The sequence below is a fragment of the Meleagris gallopavo genome, chromosome 4 (genome assembly GCF_905368555.1).
Source record: "Meleagris gallopavo chromosome 4, MGAL_WU_HG_1.1, whole genome shotgun sequence".
In the NCBI taxonomy this organism is placed as follows: Eukaryota; Metazoa; Chordata; class Aves; order Galliformes; family Phasianidae; genus Meleagris; species Meleagris gallopavo.
In genome coordinates this window covers 9,323,485-9,346,291 of record NC_139407.1, presented here as the reverse complement: position 1 = coordinate 9,346,291, position 22,807 = coordinate 9,323,485, and the positions used below count along the sequence as shown (strand labels likewise).

Sequence of the window (22,807 nt, the reverse complement as noted above, 5' to 3'; positions counted from 1 at the left end):
ACTGAGGCAAGGCAGTAATTTGTCCAGAATCAACCGGGATTGTGAATGCTTCAGACCACCAAATCCTGTCTTTACAACTAATTGCCTTCCTAGAAGTTCTGCACACTTTGTTAAGGCTAAATCCATACCTCTATGCCCTCTGCTTGCATGAATGGCCTGTCTGGAGGCGAAGAAATGAGCTGCTTCTTGTGGAACCGGTCAGCTGTAGACAGGATGGCATCAGCTCACAAGAAAACAGGTTAATCTTTCTTAGATAAACCAAGTTGCTTTTTTTGGTATCAGCGTGCAAGACTCAAAGGGCCGTGGTACTTCCTTCGACAGCTGCTGACAGAATGCTTTGTATCTTGAGGAGCTCGCCCAAGAGGGGACCGCTTGTTTACATTTCCTCCTTTTTGATTCTGTTTCATAAACATACATGGCTCTCCTGTTGCTGAGCAAAGAGAGGTGTGATTTGGGTTACTCGTGTTACTTGGACCGTACGAAGCTTTCCCAAAGCTGAGATAAATACAATCGGCTAGCCTTACTTGAGAGAAAATGATAAGATAGCGAAAGAAAGGGCTTATTAACAGAAAACAAGAGCTGGCTTTGCATCCTGTTTCTTCTTTCTCTTAGTAGAGAGCGGCCTTGGGTCATGTTCCTGCCTTGCTTTGCTGAAATTGGCCGGCCTGATCCTTTGGCACACCACAGGGCTAACAAAGTACAGCACTTCATGCAGTGCCTTGCAGGGCTCACAGGGTGAGGCCAGCAAGCGCAGGGACCGCAGTTTGCCCTGAGGCCTTGCCCTTCACTATGTCTTTGCAGGGTGGTGAATTTTGGCCTATTTTAAGGAGCACTGAAACCTCTATCTCAGAAGTCACCTCCTACAACTCTTCCCTTGATGGAGTATTTCCCTGTGACCCTGCTCTAGGTGAAGCCCGCGGAGAGGCTCAGAAGCAGTGAGGGCACATCCTGAGGATTCTCTCTCTGTTCACACTCCCTAGGTCTGGCACCACAACCCCCCATCGAGGTTTTTTTTTTTTTAACAAAAACGAAAACCTGTGCATTCTCTTCTATGATTTATCTCTTTTTTGAGATGAGTCTGATAACTGCTAACGTTTCCTAAAGCTTCAGAGGAGGAGGAGGTGCCTGCGCTCCTTCGGTAGCTCCACATGTATGCATGCCCCAGCTCTCCCACTCCAACCAGTTAGGGAATGGGAACGGGACGGATCAATCCAGCATTATCCGAGGAAGAGAAGACCGCCCCTGTTGCTATGTTTAGCTCGTCGGGTGCACCCTGCCTGCCCAGCTCTCAACACAGTGGAGTGCTTAATTCAGCCTCCTCGCTTGTCTGAAAGAAGGCTGTTGAGCACTCCGACCACCACAGCTCCACTTTTACAGCTGGCTGTAAATTTCCGAGCGTGCAGTGATATCTTTAGCTTTGACTCCAGAGATTTCCTGTTGAGCTGCAAGATGCAGTCCTGCAAGCACACAAAAGCTAAATATACCCTCTTGGGCTGACACACGGCCAAATAAACAAGGGCAGTGTCAACATGAGTTTTTTCCACTGCTGAACGGCTTGACTTATTCTCGAGGAGATGTAACCTTGTTCAATTAAGCAATTAAGTTTGGTTTTGGAATTTAAATACCTTTAGGTCTCTCTTTGCACTAATATTACTTGCATTCCCCTGGAAAAGATGCGAAGACTGCAGCTGCAGCTCTGTACTTTGCACTGAGCTGTGACTACTGAGTCTACGGTGGGTGAAGATTTTTGTCCTGTAAGGCAGTGATTTTTGGCTTCAGGAAAATGCAGTAGCTTGTTGCCTGAGACCAGCCAGCTTGGCCACAGCCTTTGAGAAAGAAGAAATTAATTTTGAAGCTGTCTAAGATTAGTGCGGGGGAAACATGGTGAAAACATATAAATGAGAGCCACAATAGCGGATTGCTTTCAAGCACAACCTTGGCAACAGGAATGTCTTTGGTTTCTGAATTTTTAGAGGTGGTTTTATTGTAATGTGGCTATTAACAGTCTGTCCACTCCTCTTCATTTCACCTAAGATATAAGATGTATTTTCAGACAATAAGAAGATATTTTGAGTCTAGGGAATGTGCTGATTAGTCTTTCAGCTTGTGTACTTGCTTTTGCCATTATAAATCCTGGGTCATTTCCTCTTGTGAGCAAACACGCCTCTGCTGAGCACCTGCTGAAAGTGCAGCAGGCGTTCCTCTTCTGCAGCTGCGTGTTGTTGTCGATCTGTGTGAGCGTGGTGCTGCTTGGTTTACAGAAAGGCACTGGTTACAGGGCCCTGGGCTGTTGCTGCCCCTTGCAGCCGCTGTGCAGTGGGGTGCCCACACTGCTGTGGGGAGCAGAAGCAGGAAGGTGGGAGCAGTCAGAGGCCAAGCTTCAGGGCTTGGGGCTCTGCCTTGAGTGTAACTGAAAAGCCACAAAAAATGACATCATTTTTCAGGTGGTGGTGCATTTGTGTTTTTGAAGAGAGGAATGTCTCATCACAAGCACTGAGGCAGCGTGCTACCTCAGCTCAGTCACAGATTAATTGGAAGGAAGCCAGCAAAGGAAACATGCCACTTACAGTTAAGTAAAGATAATGATGCTAATTGATGAATATGGGACAACAATGCACGTTGCTAACATGTTGTGCCTGTTAAGGAGCTATTTTGATTTTTTTAAATTCATTTTATTTTGGTGGTGACAAAGTAAATGCTGAAATCTTCTGCTTCTCTTACAAGTTGAAGCTGTTTGGCAAAGTTAGACTCATATCACCGTACTGGCTAAGAATCACAAGCTTCTTTGTGAAGCTGAGCTCACTTATTGGAGTGCAGAGTCATGCAGATGATGGTGCATGGACACGTAAGCATGCAGTTAAGCTGCCAGAGATGTCCACAGTGTGTAAGACACACAGTACGTGGGAGCCCTGACACTTCTGCCAGTGGCGTGGCCTTCCTGCTTTGGCTCTGCATTTCCCACAGAGGAAATTCCCCAGATCACACACCCTGGCTCTCTCGCAGTCTCTAAGCTGTTTCAGAGAAGAGGTCTGGCAGCTTTGGAAAGAATTGGAATGAGCCCACTGAGCGCACCACAAGTCGGGATTAGTAGGTGCCTCAGAGTTACATGTTCTCGTGCATCTTATCTAGGAAATCAAGTTTGGCATCATTAGATTGAAGTCAGGTTAAAACTCAACAAAATGTTTCCACGCAAAGGAAACAGCTCAGCATTTTCCGTGTGCCTTCATGGAAGGGCACAAATGCTTTAATTGTTAGACCCTGAGAAGCAGGCACAGGTCTGCAGAGACTCGTCCAAATTGTGACACTCTTAGTGACCGTGAATGCGTCTCTTGTTTGAACTTTACCAACCTAGCTTGCCAGCTGTGATCCCTCCTCTCCTGGTTTTTAGGGGCATATTCGATTACTGAGTTTGCTAAGTAAGCTACGTGCTGCTGGCTTTGATGACCCAGACCTGTTAAACTTGTCTTAGGTAAGAATCGTGATTCATTGGGTGCTTCCTAGGATGTTCCCTGCTTATTGTAGTGTTGTAGGTGTCTTTAGAGGAAAAGAGTTTTAAGATGCTAATGACAGAATTACAGCTACAACCTAAGGGGAGGGGGAGCCAAACAAAAGAAGGATTCATTAGAGAACAAAAGAAACACTGGAGGCTTTGAACCTAGGAGTCTCCCACACATTAACTAGGTGTACTGCCAATGGGCTACAGATGTGCATTATGTGAACAACACACAAGGTAATGATATGTCTGCAAAGGACTGAATGCATCTGTTTGATGTTTTGCAGTGAATTATACTCAAGCAGGTGGGGAAATGCCAACTTCTCAGTCAGGAAAAAAAAAACTATTAAGAGGTCCAAAAGATATCTTCTGCACTTTTTGTAGAATCACAGCTGACAGCCATATCGTGCGTTGGTACACATTGGAGCCTTGCTCTGCCACCAGAAAGCACAGCCCGTGGCTTCACGTAGGCACTGCTTGCTTTTCTCTGAGAAGGGGTTGAGGGATCTGCTGTCTGGGCCAGATTTTGAACACAGGAGCTCTTGATGTGCCAAGTAGCTGTGGTGATGTGTCCTTTCACGCCTCTGCTCCTTCCTGGGAGTGGGGCTGGGGGAGCAGAACACTGCTGGGTGACGGGTGGCAGAGCCCACAGCGTGGCACTGCAGAGAAACAACCTAATTACTGCATTAGGAAACCAGTCTTTCAGATTTAGATTTATTTAGATCTAGATGTATATCTATATAGGGTTTTGTTTGGTTCTGTTCCCTGTCTAGCAATTGTACCTTGGTCTCTCCTAAGGCATTTGAACATAAAGGTATCAGAGCTGGCTTGACAGATTTGTAATTGTAGGTTTCTCCCTTTCTCACTGTGCGTTACAAAAAAATATAGTAAGAATGCTGGAGTAGAGGAGGTCACCAATAATCTATGTGCCTGCCAATCCCATTAGCTCCTTGGATTTTGCACTGTGGGAACCTAAAGGAAATAAGGTATAAAAATAGCTGTCCAACTTTATGAAAAGGAATTGGGCAAACCTTCCTTCAGCTGAGCTGCAGCTGCCTGAGCATTTAGAGAGCTGGTAATAGAAAGCTGCAGTTTGGAAGCGCTCTCCTTTTCTCAGGATACTTGATTTTACAAAAGATAAAGAATGATGGATGAGAGGTCTGCCTTGTTTTAAGTTAAATAACTTCAATTACCACCTGAGAGGAAGCAGAGAGATTCTGTTACCCCATCAGCGTTTGAGATACGTGCAGAGCACAGCCTTGGTTTGGTGCCTGGAACTTTCAGAGTCACCAGTACTCTGCCACTTACTTCTGGCTTTACAGATCAACATTTATCTGTGGCACCCTGCGACACAGTCAGATGCAGCGTGGTGAGAGGGCCAACCATTGTAGCAATGAAGAGCATCGGTATTGGGCAGTTTTTTCTTAATAACTTCAGCTGATCTTTTCAGAGGTTTGCCTTTCCGTTCCTTTTTATTTTAAGGTATATTGATAATAAAATTACAAGGATGAAAGTCGGGGCAGGGGGACCCCCCAAAGCCTGCAAAATAATTGCTGCATTTTTTTCAAAAAAGTCTGTAGTCTTCATTCGCGTTAGTGATAGCTCAAACAAGGCACCGCATTTGAGTGGCAACTGCACCAATTAGCACTGCTGCTGTTGGTTTGTGAATTGCATGTGAAATGTAGAATTTGTCCAGAAGTGCTAATGCAAATTGCTCAACAAAAATGTGCCCTCTGTGTCAAGTCTTTTCACTTGTTCTGACACACTGATGTCTTCCCAGATTTCTCTGATCGGCAGATTCCTCTCTCTGCTGACAGCTACCAGAGCTCATAAAGTAATGGAAATATTTCTTGTTGCCATTAGTGGTGTTTCTGCAAAGAGAATTACACACTGCTGCTGGGACTGGCTGCTCACTATACAACATAATTTTGACTTTTATTTGTAAGTTGATGGACTTCAGCTTTCTAGAATGAAGTGCTAAAACCCCTGTAAATGTCTTAAGACTCCACCTGCCCAGAAGTTCAAAGACCTGGTGTCTGCCACAGCGATAATTTGGTCACTTTGCAGGAGTTCAGCATCCTCCGTTGCTGCGTACGGTGATAACCTTTGTGCCTTGCCATATGAGCCTGAGTTACAATTGCCGTGGGAACTGTAGCTTAGCATTTCCTGACTTTTTCAGCATACAATATCTCATCCTAATATTGCACCCTTTAAAAGGAGAAGAAGTAGAGCAAGGGCACATTGAGAACGGCAAAATTTCACATCTACAGAATATAAAGCAGTATCCTTAGCCATGCACAGATGTGAAGCTGTACTTGTAAATTGCTGTGCTGGGTGGCACCCCTGAGTCGCAGCCCAGGAGCCCTATTGTGTGGGGCTCCCTGCAGCGCAGGATGTAAATATATTTCCTTCCCCCCGAGTACTTCCAACCTAAGAGCGAGATAAGAGATAATGCGGGAGACAAACACACCAGGGAGTGCAAGGAAACAGCAGAGGCTGCTGCTGGGCATCATGGAGACAGGAACTTCCACAGACTCCTACATATCTGACTGCACTGGGGCCAGAGGTCACGGTCAGATTTGCATGATTTGGAGAGTATCCTCCCAGAAATGCAGTCCTGCAGGGAGGAAAGCATGAAGGCACTTGTGTCTAAAATATAACAAGTAGAAAAAAGCTGGTCATGATGGGGTGGGCTTCAACACTCAGCAGTGAACAAGAGATGGTATGTGAGGCAGGATATTCTGCATTTGGGTTTGAAAGGAAGGGAGGGAGCTGAAATTGGTAAAGGAAAGGAAACCAGGCTGGCAAGGGAGAGATGGCACAGTTAGGACAATAGGTGAAGAACGTGGCTTGGGCAGCATCACCCCAGCTGCCTGCAGGCAGGGTGAGATTGCGACCATCGCAGTGTGAGGGGGTGCGAGCCTGACTGTGGGGCTTAGCATGGAGGTCTGAGGCAAAGATCATGACCAGGTTACGGACCAAATTACAGGCAAGTAATGGAGGATTGGAGCCTGCTTCAAACTGACGGGTACCCACAAGGTGATCCGGAGGCAGGTATGAATTTAGTCAGGTCAGATAGGAAAAGGCCTGTGAGCTGCCAGCATAGAGGGAGTCCTTGGACTTGTACGGAGAGCTTACTCAGAGATGTGACAAGGGGGAGAGAAAAGAGGACTGAGGTTGCAGAAGTGTGCAGGGCTGAGCAGTGACTGGATAGTACAAGAAACATGGAGTGGGCAACTAAAGGTGCTGGAGGCAAGTGAGAGCACTGGGGAGAGAGAAGACATCAGGTAGGGTTTGGTCAGCTGTGCTAGGAGCACAGGCAGCCATGGAGAAATACAGCACCGAGCTCCACAAGATAAAGGCTATTAGGGACTCTGTGATACTGGTTTCTGTGACAGGCAAGAAGCAAAAGCCTGTTTGGAAAAGAATCTGTGCTGGAGATGGAGGCTAAGTCCAAGTCATATAAATCATAGGCAGCACATTCAATAGGCTTAGAGATGACAGTGAGAGGAGGGATAGGGTAGAGGCTGGAGAGGCGCTTGGAGTCAAGGATTGCTTAGATTATTTTTTTTAAAGCATGCTTATATGGTGAAGGGAAGAAGGCAGAGGGAGAGATCTGAAGGAAGAGGTGGCAGATGGGATTAGGGGAGATAAGAAAACAGGACACAGCGAGGTCTTCAGGACAAGCAGTGGGGCCACAGTTGGGAGGGAGAGCTGGGCAGGAGGCAAGGGAGAGCAAGCAGAGGGGAGTGAGGGAGATACTATCTTGCTTTGTGGAGTTTCTCATGGGAGGAGTCAGCACAGCCCTGAGCAGAGATGTGACTTTTCAGCGATGGCAGAAGGCAAGGCTTGAGGAGTGAGTCAAAGGCTGCAAAAAGGCAGCTGGGATTGCGGTGGTGAGGGCTGGCAAACATGAGTAAGCATTAGGAACATGACAGAATCGAGGAGGGGAAAAAGCATTCATGGTGTACAGGAAGTTTAAAACAAAAAAAAAAAGTTTAAAGCTTAATAAGTAATTGTCTCGGAAGAGGTATTAAGGATATTCAGAAGGCCTCAGGAGGAGTGAATAAGGACTTCCTCAGTAAAGGAAGCCATTCCTTAGAGATCTAGAAGTCTGGGGACTGCCTAAAGCCAAGCTGAGTCAGGCCTTGCAAAAGAAATTAATTCTGGAGTGGAGTTTTCCTGAGCTGTATAAATAAAGGAGACCCTGGAGAGAAGGCAGGAACCATGCAGTGAAGAGCGTGTTATGGCTGAAGACTGCCTAGGCACTGCCCGAATGAGAATTATTTGTCAGTTCTTACTAGGGCTGGTGAGACTGGATGTCAAAACAAAGACTGGGTGGTTAATGGAAACACACAGGCTGTGTCCAAGCTGGAGGAGAAATGAGCGGGGTTTCAGTGCTGGAACTGGGTGATGGGCAGCCTTGGTTCAAGGATGCTGAAAGAAGTAGCTCATAATGTCCCAGGACTGGCATGCCATCCCAGCCACCTTGAGTGAGTTATCTGAAACCGCTGCAAAGACAGCATGGCTTTGCTGGGCAGCGGCAGTGGAAGACCGTTTCCTTTAGTCTTGCCAGATACCTTTGGGTTCTTGATTTTAGAGTGAAATACCACTTGCAGATAAGCTGCACGGACAAGTACCCACATCCAGGGATGAGAGTTACTCCAGCTTTCTGTGTTGGTGTCTGACAGGAGACGATCCTGGAATTCATGCATGAATTTGTACAGGTCATCACAAGTATCCATGTGTCTGTTTTGGTGCTTTTAGCCATTTGCTTAAGTCCACTGAAAGCTGGTGGGCTGTCTCTGTGTTTGTTACATACATGGCATTTCCTGTAGCAATTCAGCGAAGCAAGGTAGAACTGAAAAGGGTCCTTGCTTCATTGAGGCCCTTATGGGATGTGATCTTCCTGCCATGTGGGCATGCTGTGAATGAGACAGAGAGCGGTGTGCAAAAGGAACAGTTGGGCTGTGTGGGTTGTTCACTTGCAAATCAAGCAGTGCCAGGAAATACTGATAAGGATAATGCAGCGGTACTATGAGCATATGCACTCCCTGACCCCATTTGTCCCAACGCAGAAGCCAAAGAGTCACCAACAGGATGGGGAAGGTGCAGGAGAGGTCCCCCCCAGGCACAGCTATTTTGTGAGAGCCCCAAACCTTTGTGCTGAAGTTTTCTGAGGATTTCTTTTTGCCTTGGCAGAAGAACAACATGGGGCAAGTGCAGCCTCTTACCAATTTTTGAGGTAAGTTGCCTTCTGTGTAGGGGAAGGAGAGCATATGGCCCGGTGTGTTTATTTCTCAGCCAGGATTCTTTCGGGCTTGGCAAATTACATGCTTCTTGCTGAGGATCAACACAAGTGCCAAGTTTGTTTTTTCTAAAAATGAAAGAGATCTCATTTATCACAGCACAGAGGAAAGGATCTGAAAAATGTCCTTAAGCGTGAAAAATACCTTTGTTTATCCTCAAACAAAACAGCTGAGGGGAGAATGAGCAAAATTTCTCCAAGAGGAAAACAAAAACAACCGAACTCTACAAGCATCTAGAAGAGCCACCAGGCAGCTCCTGCCAGGCATGAGCTGGAGCTGGGCTGTGAAATGCCTCTGTACCCAGCGAGCTCTGTGGGGTGCGAGGTGATGGTGTGATGTGGGCTTGGGACATCAGAGCAGAAGGGACAGCCGGGTTGCGGTTTAGCATTTGCTGCTTGAAAACTTCTTTAGAGCATCTTTTCCTTATATGTATGTTTTCTCAGTGTCTGTATTTTTCCCTGTATGTGCTAGAAGCTCTTCTTTCCCTTAAAGCATTTATTTTTATTGTGTCATTTTCCCTCTGTTTCCCCTTTTCATTGGCCCTGTGTGACTGTTTGTTTAAACCGTTTGCCTGCTTTCATCTTCCATTTTTCTTCTCTCCCCCCTTCTCAAGGGCTCTCTAGCCATAATTATCCTTGTGTTTCACATTAGCTCTCCTCCCTTCTGCTCCAGATGGACTCGAAGCGGGCATTGATTAAAGCTAAAACCTTTAGCGCTGCCATTTCCAACAGGCTCTGGCCTTGGGGTCAGCCCAGCCCTCGCTGCATTGCTCCCAACCACAGCCACGAGCACTGGCTCCTGAGGGAGCTCTATGCCCATGTGGGGCAGCAGGGACACACTGACACTACTCCCAAACAGGATTGCAGGCTGTGGTCGCCGTGTAGGTGCCGGTGAGGGCCTGCACAAGTCTTTAGCTCCTAAATGGTGTTAGGAAATCACTTGCTCATTTTCAGATCCTTTGTTGTGTACTTTGTTGCTAGAAATAAAGAAATTAGTCCCTCTGATGAGCTAACACGTACACCAAAGTGATAGTCTGGCGGATACTGTTTGTTCTGCGGCGAGAGCAAACCGTATCGAAAACAGGGGGAGGAGAGATGCAGGGGAAGGGAGGTGAAAGGAAAACAAATGGGCTGCATGCAGAGGTCTGGCATCAAACGTCAGAGTGATCTTGTTCGCTCAGATACTATTTGAAAGGCCATGGCAACCGGGGGCCCAGGGAGAGGAGAGGTTTGTAGCCCCTCCCTGGGATGGATGACAGAGGATGAGGGTGAGTTGGTCTGCCTTGTGAAGTCTGCTGGGGGGTGCAGTCGCAAAACAGTTCAGCCCGTCCCTTCGTCCTGCATGCTGGCTCATGTGAGGCAAAGTCAGAAGTGAATGGATTTGTAACTCCCTCAGTCAGTCAGATGGCACCTATCTGTTGAAGGTGGCTGCGCTTGGGCAGCCAGATTTAGACAGGGATTAAGATCCCTGCCAGACACAGTAAGTGACAGCAGTACAGGAATTTAATAGAAATATTTCTGGGGGAATACAGGAATGTGCTTGTAGGTTACTCCAAAAACACTGGGTATGCAATAAGTTTTCTTGTGATGGGGTGTACAGAAATCTAGTAACGTTTTTGCTGCCAGCAAGCAGCAGCTCAGAGTGCATGGAGGTGAGGTCAGCAGTGCCTTGTCCATCACAGACCTGTAGGTTGCACTACAAAGTTGTGTTTACCCAGAAAGGCTTTTGTCTTAGGAGGCATCAAACAGCAGAGACCTGCCATTTCTGCTGGGTAATGAAATCATGGCCTAAAAATTTGATTCTTCTTTCTGATTTGAATCCGTCTTTGGCTTCCAGCCCTTGTATCTGGTTTTGCCGCCTTCACTGGATAAAAGGGCTCTTTAAAAGATTCGTTCTTTCGTGAAGGTATTTTTATACACCGTGGTCAAAGCATCTCTGTTTTCTTTGTGGTAAGCTGAATGATTGAGCTCTTGAAGTCCTTCACTGGCAGACACTTTCTGCCTCAAATCATTTTTGTTTCTTCTTTTTCTGCTCTGACTCAAAAATGAAGACATCTGATTGCACACGTCTTTCTGGTGTCGTTCCTCTAATGCAGTACGCAGGATAAGCCACCTCCTGGCTTCTGTTTGCTCTTTTGCCACTTGCACACTAAGGATTGCATTAGTTCACATACTGCAATGCACAGCGAGCTCAGGTTCCATTGACTGTTTCACTTCGACGCTGCTTTCAATTCCACTGATGTTAAATGTGCATAACCGTACGCACACACGCATCCCCCCAAACTCCTGGAAAAGATCCATCGCTCCAGCAGATCCCCAGAAATATGTTGGAAGAACACGGGATTTGTGCTTAACCAAGGACCAGTTGCCAGCAGCGGGCAGCTGCCTCTCAGGCACTGACAAGGCACCACAGAATTCCACCCTCCTGAGTACATACGTATTGCCGTGCAGGGCACCCCTACACACAGGCACACACGTGAGCACAGGCCCGGGGGAAGGAGCGGGGCTGTCCTCTCGCTGCCGTGCATCCCCAAAAATCCATCTGGAGTCACGGCAGCCTGAGTCACGCTGTGAGTCACACTGCAGGAAGGGGCCAACAGGCACCGCTTCCCTGGGTCTGGTGGGTGTGTTTTGAGGATAGCAAAGAAGCAGTGCCGGTTGCCGGAGATAGGAGAGCAAAGAGCAGGGTCAGGATGGATGATTTGGGAAGTGGACACACTTAGTGGAGCAGCACCCACTGCAGAGGTGCTCGAGTGGAAGAGCTGGCGGGGCCCTGCTGCCCTGCTCCTGCTTCTGGATACACAGCCCTGCGCTGCTCCTGGTGATGTCAGCGGGGCCTTTCGTCGTTGTTTGAGAAGAGCTTTGGCCAAAAAAGATGGAAAGGGGGAGGCGAGCGGTGTTCTGGCTTGATGAAAAAAGCCTGGCTTTAAATCTGTTATTAAAGCTGGAAGCAGGAAGTTTTCACTATGAATAGGCGAACTCCTGTGCCTAGAAATGGCCGAACACACAGCCCTGGAAGTAACACCTTGGTGCTAATCTTCGCATTTCCTCCAGCTGCTGTGTGGGCTGTCAGCTGCTGGGGTGTCTTGCAGAGCTCTCTGCCTTCTGCAGCCCTAAAGCCAAGGAGCAGCATAACGCAATATGGCACTGAGCCCCTCTGCACAGCACTGCTGTGAGGCGCTGCTCCCCGTGTGTGTGAGAGCTGGGATGGCAGCTCTGCTGTGAGATTGTGTTGAAGCGGGCTGTGGCCCCAAGGGCTTGGGGCAGCTCCTGCTGATGTCACTGCACAGCGAGCCTTCTGGCTCCTGGTTTTCCTTTCCGCCTTTCCCATGTTGTAGCTGCAGCAAAGGTTCTTTGGCAGCGTGGCATTGCTGTTGTCTATAAATGGAAGCGGTTGGCCCGTCTCCCAGTGTAACACAAGATAGCTCTGTGCATCAGTTACGCAATCTTCAGCTTGATGACTTCATTGGGGCAAGGGGAGGACAGGGGGGCAGGATGGAGCCCTCACCTCGTGCCCCTGAGCTAGGAGATGTTGGACCAGGCGGTGAGGTGCTGTGTGAGAAGGGAGCAGGGAGTAGCGGGGGAAACTTTCAGACCAGGGCATGAGTTCAACAGAGGCAGAAGCTCGACACTGGGAAGCAGCCTTTCAGCAGAGAGCCCTTCAGGGACACTGTGTAAAGTGGAGATGTGGACAAATTGTATTTCTTCTTGTTTCCTGGCTGAAGATTAGTTTGCTTTTCCCTGCCAGTGCGCTCGGCCCACACTACGGCATTACATGGGTAAGAGGAACCCTCCACCTCTGCTGCTGGCAGATCGCAGCTCCTGGGTACCGGAGCGCGGGCCGTTGCAGCGCTCCTGGCCTGGCCTCAGCACTCGGTGCTCAGCCGTGCCGAGCCGAGCCGTGGCAGCGGGCGGGCAGCGGCCCCTGCTGGCAACTCGCCGCTCCCAGCAGCACCGCGGGGAGGTGCGGGGGAGATGGGGTCTGCGGGAAGATCTGCACGCAGAGACGGGGGAGAGCAGGGTGATCTTAGGAATAGGTTTCTGTGGCATCACGTGTTCCGCGTCCTTCCAGCTACAAGCTCCTCGTCCTTGTGGGATGGAATCTCGGATAAACGTGTGATGTGGTTAAATCCTGAGGTTCTGGTGCAAAACAGTGGAAATGAGGGCTGCTGGTTCACGGTGTTCTCTGTGTGCCTCAAACCTGGCTCCTGAATCCATTGCTCAGAGGTTGCTTATCTTGACTGCAAATAAACCTCACACCCCGTTTTCTTTTCTTACTGCTGGTGAGTCGTGAGGTGCTCCTGCCTTATCAGAGGGGGCCTGGAGCTTCAGGTTCTGGTGTGAGAAACCTGCCCGTGTTCCTGAAGCAGACATTGAGGCCACGAGCCACCAGCATTTGCCCAGTTTTCCCACTTTCTCCAAGCTCCAGCCCTCGCCCACAGGCTCGGCGCTCAGTGTTAATGAGCCATAGCTTCCCTACACGCAGAGCACCCTCAGTAACGAGCCCTTCTCCCTCTCTCCACACAGGAGCAGCACCAGGTGGGACTGTCCCGGAGCACAGCACCTATGCAGCCCTCTGTCCCACCAGGAGCCAGCAACGTGGTCACAGGCACGAGCTCAGGGAGGCCCTTCCTGGGCAACCAGCCGCAAGCGGCCATCATGAAGCAGATGCTGATCGAGCAGAGAGCCCAGCTGCACGTGATAGAGCAGCAGAAGCAGCAGTTCCTAAGAGAGCAGAGGCAGCAACAGCAGCAGATCCTAGCAGAGCAGGTACGGTGTCTGTTTGTCTCAGGTTCTGCAGCTGTTGTGAGATGGCGAGTACTGCAGACAGTGCAGCGCAGCCCTTCCTTTCACCTTCAGCAGTTTTCTCTCTGATCTCCCAGATCAGTTCTTTACTCTGTTTTATCACACAAACAGTGCAAGCAGTCATGCTAGCCTCAGGGAGAGGTTGGGAACTGCAGGCTGAAGTGGGGGAGCAGTGAGCACAACCCCAGCAGTGGCAGTGTGAAGCTGTGACATTCGAGCATGACACCAATTCCCAGAGCTCTACACTTGCGCAGTACAGACATTACGTTACCTGGTCTAGATGGTCTTGTCTTATGCGTGTTTAATTCAGATGCAGTTTAAAGGAAACCCAGCAGAAAAGCCAGCAGAAAGTCACACTGTTCAGTAACTGCAAGCTCGCACCTCGGTTAAACTTGCAGTCCCCTACTTTACCTAGAAAATGTTCTGATAGGTCAGTCTAAGCTCAGCAGTGTCTCTCTTGTTAGGGGAAATACAGTTTAAGACCTGGGTGCCACTTTCAGTTAGAACTTGTGCATGCTGTGTAACCGTAGAAGTACTGATGGTTACTGATGGAAGAGGGTAGATTTAGACTAGACACTAGGAAGAAAGTCTTTCTTTTAGAGTGGTGAGACATTGGAACAGGATGCCCAATGAGACTGTGGGTGCTTCCTCCCTGGAGGTGTTCAAGGCCAGGCTGAAAGAGGCTATAAGCAAGGTCTGGTCTAGAAGGAGGTATCCCTGCCTCTAGCAAAGGGATTAGTATTAGATCATCTTAAAGGGCCCTTCCAACCCAAACCATTCTATGATTCTGTGATCCTGTGAAGATCCATGAATGGTTTCAGAGGGAACAAGTACAGAGCAGTGATACAGTAGTATTCCCTCTGCATGGACCAGGCCAATTCACTTGTGTAAACCCAAGAGCCAGTCACTGACTTGGATGCTGAAGGCAAGACTAAAAGGCACAGCCCGTAAGCTCCTAGCTTTTGAGTGCTTTGTGCCTAATGAAGTTCCCTTAATCTTTTTTATCATATGTAATGTGTATTTATAAACATTAGGATTAGTATTTGCTTCCTTTCTGTCTTTGCCATTCTCTTTCCTTTGTTCCTCAGTCCTGGTTTGGGACAAAGCATCTGCGTCGTTGTAGTAACTGCTCAGTCAAGTATATCCAGGGCCTTGAAAGCTCTGATAGACATGCTCTCTGTTTTTATAATCAACCCGTGATTCTGTTTTAGATGCCTGACTATTCATAGAAAAAAAAAAGTGCAGAGGACCAGCACGGGCTGGACTAAGGGACAGGGGCATTTTGCAATGGCCAGCTCCCCAGATAGCATGAGGAAGAGGGAATGTGCCTCAGTAGCTGTTTCTGGTCTGGCTAGGCAATGGTCTTGGGACACAGTGCTCAGATTAGGAGGCATTGTCCCTTGCAGCTGAGCGTTTTGGATGTGCAGAGGTGGGCTGCAGTCTTGCACAAGGACTATACATATAGGAATATATATATTAATTATATCGATTATTAAATATATATATTTATATACATATATATTATAATATATATATTCCTGTATATATGTGTGTGTGTATATATATATATAGGTCTTCTCAGGGCTGGGGGAAGGAAAGGGTGTGTGGATACAGCAGCACTCAGAGCTGGGTGAGAAGAGGTATCTCAGATCCCTCCCTTCCCATTCAGCCCGAGGACAGTTCAGTTTGCTGTTTAGAGGTCAAGATGAAGTGCTTGTAAGTAAGGAGAGATGATGTTAGCCTCAGTGCTTATTCCTTTTTGAACCAGAAGGAGTCTGTGTGTTGAGTAGCCCAAGTACTCTCAGGAGGATTCTTCAAATGTCTCCACTTGTCTCTCTGGAACAGCTTGCTAGATAAGGAACACTGCGGTTCTGCTGCAGCACTTTTGTCACCAGCCTCTTTCCAGCTCACTAATTAATTAATCATCTTTTTCACTTCTGCTTTCTTTCCCTCATTCATTTTCAGCAATTGCAGCAGCAGTCACATTTGCCTCGGCAGCATCTGCAGCAACAGCGGAGCCCATATCCAGTGCAACAGGTCAATCAGTTCCAAGGTAAAAGTCACATTCTTTTTCCTGTTGTGGAGACAAAATTCGCCTCTGGAGTAGGCGTATGAAACTCTGTGAACGCGAGGAGCTAAGCAATGTGACAGAATAGGAAAGTGGGCTGTTGTATACTTGCACGTACCAAAGACTTCACTAAAGGGGAATGTCCAGCTTGGAATGTTTGGTCATGTTTCTAATTTCCGTTCTGTTCCACTCAGCAAAAGCTGTATTTTGTATCTGACATGTGTTTTGCCTGCTTGATTCCTGGGTTCAGTGGATTCATCATGTTTGCCTTCACTCTCATCGTTCTTTTTTTTTTTTCAGCCAGCATCCCTCGCTGTATCCTGGTTTTACTCTTCTTCATGTCCTACTTTGTTTAATTTGATGAGCAGGGAATTTCAAAGAGGTCATCTTCATCTGGAGAAGGACCAACAATAGTTCTGATAGGAGACAAGTGTGAGAAATATAGTGAAATATCTGAGATGAAAATGGAGATTTCTGCAATGAGCTCACAAAACAAGAATTATTTCGGTGTGCTCACAAATAATTGGGGAATGTGAGGGTACTCGTTTTGGTTTAGGAAAAAGGTTACTTCAGAGCTTTTTTTAGTGCAGTTCATCAGCTGAATGCCTTCACTAGCCACGGATTCTGAATATACATAGAACCAGCATGTCCTTGTGCTGCATATCCATGATAGTGTCACATAACTGCAACAGAAACGAGGCAGGAGAGCACACTGCGGTTCTGGTACTCAGGAAGCGAGCAGACAGCCAAAGCTTCTGCTGACAGACAGCAGTGTGGCTCTTCTAATTGCCTTCCAATTCTTGATTTTGGCAGCATTAATTCTATACGAAGTGAATTCTTTCCCGATAGCTTGTTTGCAAAATCAAAATGTATGTGTGCACTGTCACGCATTATTTGAGAAGCATATGTAAAATCTTTTCTGTGTCAATGCTTTTTTGAAACCTTGCCTTCATATGTATAATTTAAAAGAAATGCAAAAGAGAGTTTAGGCTAATGTGACAGAGCGAGGAATTCATTTTCATAAATGAGCCAATTTAAATATAAATATTGCACTATTTTTTTTCTGTTTAGTCACAATACTGTAATCCAGTGCAGTGGGTTATGTGGGATGGAGACCAGAAGGTGGCCCAAAATCTTCAAATCTGCTGCATCTCCACTTTAACTGCTTCTTGCCTGAAGCCCTGCCTCTCCGGCCAGGCACAGCAGCTCCCAGAGGCAGGGAGTGAGCCGCTCAGTTCTGCTGACTCCTTTGGAAGTTTGCAGCTGCTGTTTGCAGTTCATAGATGGCGAGAGGTGCACTACAGGTTTTTAGCATTGCCTGACCTCATCAGCAATGGCTGGAATGGCTGTAAGAAGAGGTATCTTGCAACCGTGGAGGAAGGAGATGACCTACATTTAAAAAAAAACAACCTCAAGGGGACCCTAGTGCCAGTCATTAAAAAAACCGGTTTAATTGGTGGCATAGATGAAGTAAAAGCTGCTGGTACATTTGCCCTCTGCAAGTAAGATCCAGATGGTCTCACTTCATGCTACAGGATGCTTTGTTTATGCATATGTTGGAGAGCTCAGCTAAAAGCATCCTCCTGGAGCTTGTCCGGCTGCAGGGAAAATGAGATGTAGCCATCCGCTGCATCGTGTGTGTCGCTCTAGGAGTGACACTTCAGTTATTCATGGCCATTTCTCATGGGAATCTGGCCAGCACAAATAGCAGGGCCTACCATTCTCTGGTCTCCACAGACATTTAGGTACGTTGTCTGCCGCCGAGAGACATCAGGTGGGGGCTGATTTAGGAGCATCCTGATTTTGTTGTACAATTTATGACTCTTACAGCAACTTTTTTTCTCGCATTTAGTGATATTTGAGCTGCAGTAATTGTGAGCATCTTGCTCTCGGAGCTCTGCCTGCTGAGGATTCTATTTAGTTTGGTACGGTATTGACTCAAAACCACAACGAACCCGTGGCACAATCAGAGCTCCGGTAATTGTTTTTAAATAAAGATAGTAAATACAGGAGCGTATTGGTTTCCCAAAAATCAATAGCTCCCCCACCCCTCAAAGGGACATGAGCACGGTCCAGTTCTGTGCCACGGTGTGGAATTTAACAAGGTTAGGATTTTCTGGTTTCCCATCACCGGCCTAAGGTGGACTAAAATGTGCTTATCATATTGATTCACTAATACACTTTCCTTGCTTTAAATGTCCACAAAAAAACAATTTTTCTTCTTTCCATAGACTTAATCAGTAACAATGGTAAAGAAAATCCATTCATTTGTGCCTCCTGAGCTATTAAAAAATTGATTGGTCTTCTGAGTCTGACATTTCCATTTTCAAGGCTTACTTTTGAAAGACAATGGAGATATTTAAAAGGGAGCTTCAAACAGATAACTCAAGTTCAGCTTTCGGTTTTGACTGAAAGCCAGAGGAAGCATTCTCATTTGAACTAGAAGCTGAACCAGGTGTATCTGAAGAAGGTTAAGTTCTGATCACAGTGCTGTGCACCTTTCAGAAGTCTGAGGGACTAACTATTGCACAGAGCGGGGCGTGCATCATCCCCAGGCCTGTGGAAAATTGCACGCAAACAAAAAAATGCTTTTATTTTTGAAAGAAGACTTTTCCTCCTAGGTCAGTGCAGAAATAACTACTTGTTGGCCACAGCAAAGTAACGGAAAGACAGGCCTGTGTTAGCCCTGCGGCCCCAGTGGCTGTGCAGCATGAGCAGCTCATTAGCAGGGAAGTAACCATGGCTGTAATGGCACGTCACACGTGGAAGGAATCACATTGCCACAATTCTTCAAAAATCCAAAGCCACAAATCCCTTTGGGTACAAATCCCCAAGCTTTCATAATTGAAAATTACTTAGAGAGTAAACCGTTGGCCTTTTCACCTTGCCAGCCTTGCTTCAGGCCTGATGGGAAATTAAGCTGCTGGCCTGTATCGACAGCGCTCTGCGGAGCGGTGTCCCACTTCACAAATGAAATACGTAACTCGATCAGTGATTCCTGGTTGGGGTAGCACTCAGCTGTGCTGCCTCTCAGCTCTGAGAAGTGGGGATTTGGCAGGGCAGTGCCAAGGCTGCAGTCACAGCAGTGCGCGGAACGCATCACCTCTGAGATGCGGCTAACATTAGGCTGCAAGTATGTCTCCCAAGGACAGGTAACCTAGTTCTCTGCTAGCCCTCATGTGAAACAGTAATTTATTCACTGAAAAAGCACAGCAAACTGAAATCCCACTGTCTTGCAGGAGGCTCCTGCAGATTCTCTCGTAAGCACAGACGTGTTGATTTGTGTAAGATTTACAGGATCGTGTTTTTTCTCACCTTGCTCCCTTTCTGGCACAGGTTCTCCCCAGGATATAGCAGCTGCAAGAAACCAAGCAGCGCTCCAGAGCATGAGGACGTCCCGAATGATGGCCCAGAACGCGAGCATGATGGCAATGGGTCCCTCCCAGAACCCGAGCACGCTGCCCACCACGGTGGGCCAGTCAGACCTGGGCATGGCTCCTTACAGCAACACCTCCTCCAGCCAGCCGGGAATGTACAGTATGAGCACAGGGATGAGCCAAATGTTGCAGCACCCAAACCAAAGCAGCATGAACATGGCGCATAACGCAAGCCAGGGAACGAGGCAGACTGCCTCTGGACAAGTGGTGGGAATGGTCAGCAGTTTTGGTCAGAACATGCTGGTAAACTCTGCTCTTGCCCAGCATCAACAACAGATGAAAGGAGCGGTGGGCCAGGTCTTACCCAGGCCACAAGCACCACGGCTTCAGAACCTGATGGGGACTGTCCCTCAGGGAACGCAGAACTGGCAGCAGCGAGGCTTGCAAGGTATACCCGGAAGGACTAGCGGTGAAATTGGGCCTTTCAATAATGGCACAACGTACCCGATGCAGTCTGGGCAGCCTCGGCTGCCCAAGCAGCATTTCCCACAGGGACTTAACCAAACAGTTGTGGACACAAGCGGAACAGTGAGAGCCCTGAACCCGGCAATGGGGAGACAGCTGCTGCAGCCGCTGCCCGGACAGCAGGGAACCAGCCAGGCCAGGCCGATGGTGATGCCTGCAATAAGCCAGGGGGTCCCCACCATGTCTGGTTTTAGCCAGCCTTCCGCGCAGCAGATGCCAGGTGGTAGCTTTGCTCCGAGCAGCCAAGGCCAGGCCTATGAGAGGAATCCCACTCAGGACATATCTTACAGCTACAGTAACGAAGGAGCTGGGGGCTCGTTCTCCAGTTTAGCAGAGGGCGCAGACCTCGTGGACTCCATCGTTAAGAGCGGACCGGGGGATGAGTGGATACAAGAACTCGATGAGTTGTTCGGAAACCCCCAGTGAATGGGCTTGTATAGTCTGGAGTTTGGGTTGTTACATTCGAAGAAATCAAAGAGAGGGTTGGATGTGCTCCCCATCCTCGGATTGTTGGGGGTTTTTGTTTGAATTGGTTTGGATTCTTTTGTTTGTTTTCTTTTGTTTTTAATCGTGCAAATCGAGCTGATCTGTAGCCAACTTGGGAAGGTTCGGGTGATGCTGAGAACATCGGTATCACGAGACTTCCACAGGCAGTCTCCACTGCGTGGCAGCACCTGCTGCATAGGTGCGGGGCAGGATGGGGAAACTGGAAAAGCCAGCTGATGCCTCTGAAAGGGAAAAGGTGGTCTTTCTCTGCTGAAATGAGATTTCCTTGCACAGCAGTATGGGGTAGCCACGATGTGTCCCGCCTCACGTAACTGCAAAGGCCGCGGCTTTCAGGGTAGCAGATGGAAGCCCAAAGATGCCCGCAGATGACCGTGCATAACCAGCCTTGCTGTCGGCAGGCCTCAGCGAACCATGGCCGGGCTCTGGGCTGCTGCAAGGGGCATACATGTAACAAACCTGAACAGTCACAGAGAGGTCACCATTTTCACTGCCGAGTGATAAAAATCCAGTAGGAGTGTAACAAAACATGAATGTGGTTGTGCAGTGAGGACAGTTTGATTACAGGACCGCTGCTGGAGATGGCTTTAGTGAGTGGGTTGTGTAAGGAGCTATTTAGTCCCCAAGGGACTTGCAGTAGTGCTTCCCTGTCAGAGCACTTTGTGTGCCCAGGTTGCAGAACAGAGCTGAGAGAGATGTTAAAGGGGGCTTCAAGGCACCAGGGGACACCAGCGAAAGTCCTAAGGAGGTCCCTGTCTCCTCCCTCCCCGGTATGTTTTCATCCATCCCCCTCCCATCCATCTGTCAGTGTAAAACAAAGTAAACTCACTGCACTTTTCTTCACAAAGGGGCAGGAAGGGGAGGAGAAGACAGGAAGGAGAAGATGCACAGGGCGGGTCTGGCAAGCAGGAGTGAGTTCCTCCTCTTGTATTGCAAAATGCAGGCTTAGCAGGTTGGCGTGTCTGGGCTCTCAACCTGCCATTTAGTGCCACCTGGTCTTCTGTTTTAAGCAAGTGGTGGTCCAACCTCCTTTGTTTGCTGGAATAACATTCACTGCAGTATTTGAAAAATGGAGTCAAGGAAGGACTACAGTAAAGAGCATGAATGAATGGCTAAAATAGTGGATTTAGGCGTTAAAAACATTGAGTCTGCCTAAATATGCTTTTAGGTAACAGTGACGTATCACTGTCTCCACTGTCTATCTCCACTGTGTGGACTGGTGCCGAGAGCACTGCAGTGAAGGGGTGATACGTCTTCCACAGAGATGCTGGCCATTCTGATTGCCTAATGCAGCTGGGGCCCGAGCCAAAGAAAGCTGCCCTCCAAAACCTGCCAGCTCCTCAGCTGAGCTGCCCATTAGGGGAGGTCATGCTTACCCCATTCTGAAGCACAGCACGAGGTCCCATTCCGAAGATGGCAGAGGTTTGCCTGTCTGCTGCTGCAGCAGGAGCCGGGTCAGGCCCCAATGCAGCGAGCGAGAGCACCAGCCAAAGTTCTCAGCCCACAGCCACACCGCGGGCAGACGACTCTTGTTGGGACGAGCCTGAGGGAAGGGACAGCCCACAGTGACAGCACCCTGAGGACAGGGGCAAGGGAGCAGCGTGGGGGCACAGGCGGGCCACTGGGAAGAGCAGCTCTGGGACACGGACGGTGGCCAGCACCAAGCTGTTGTCTTTGCAAAGCTTCCTCCAAATACTCCGTACTGGGACCAAGTACTAGACGTAGATTTTAATAGATTTGAGGTTTTTTGTTGGTTTTTTTTTCCTCCTTACTATGGTGCTGATGTATATGTAATATTAAAAAAAAAAAAAGTTATTTGTAAATATGTTTTTACAATTCTACAGATATCACTGGGTCTACTATCTGTAAAATATATACATATAAAAATATATATATATACTGTTTGTTTAAAATAGAGTATTTTTATTTCATTCCTTAACTCATCCTTACTGCAGTGGTATTGCACTTCAGATGATGTCTGATTACTAATTTGTACTGTATCCCTGATGGCAACTTGCTCCATTTTATTCAGATTTTTCTAGTTTTCTGTTTTTACTTTGTACATTAAGCATTGCTTATTTCCTTTTAAGACCTGTACAGAGCTCTGAAAATGTAGAAAAAAGCTGATGTTAACATACCACTTTTAAAGAAAAAAGAAAAAAAAAAAAAAACCACCAAGCAAACAAATAAAATATGGTTATCTGAGTCATATCCAAAGCTGGTCTGTGAGATCACCTCTCACCCCTCTGCTCCTGTGGCACACCGGTGATGCTGCCCCAGACGTGGGTTACCAGGCAGGCAGCAAGCACAGGTGAGTGCAATGAGCTGCTGGGGGCTGGTTGTACAGCCAGCTGTGTGCTATTGCTCTGAGGCCCTTCTTCCCCTTTCGTAAGAGCAAGAAAGGCTCTCATTACTTCCAGGTGTTGTGAGACAAGGCTTGTACTCTGTACTGGAGTGGTTGCTACAGGTGAGCTGGTCATTCATTGTGCTACCACGAGAGGCAGCATCTCTCAGTTTCCATGACTGCATGCAGGAAGGAAATGCTTTTGGGGAGGACACGGGGTGAAAGGTGTAGGAGTGATGCAGCTGCACTCTGGAGAGGTGAGATGGGAGGGAAGGAGAGAGATGTGGGGTTGGGTGTAGGAGGTAGAAAGATGAGTTGGGGAAGCGAGGGAAAAGCACGTTCACAGCAGCTCCCCAACCTGCTGCTCCACTGTGAGGTTTTG

The 22,807-nt window shown here is 47.9% G+C and overlaps 1 protein-coding gene across 1 annotated transcript in view; it reads left to right on the top strand.

Annotated features, from left to right (window-relative positions):
* The window catches only part of MAML3 (mastermind like transcriptional coactivator 3), a 197,070-nt gene extending 175,058 nt beyond the window's left edge, over positions 1-22,012 (top strand). Inside the window, exons 3-5 of the mRNA XM_085222102.1 lie at positions 13,329-13,571; positions 15,573-15,660; positions 19,012-22,012. Coding sequence (XP_085078228.1) covers positions 13,329-13,571; positions 15,573-15,660; positions 19,012-20,003 — 1,323 coding nt within the window. The 3' untranslated portion in view covers positions 20,004-22,012. The remainder of the gene's footprint in view (positions 1-13,328; positions 13,572-15,572; positions 15,661-19,011) is intronic.
* Positions 22,013-22,807: the final 795 nt, after the last annotated feature.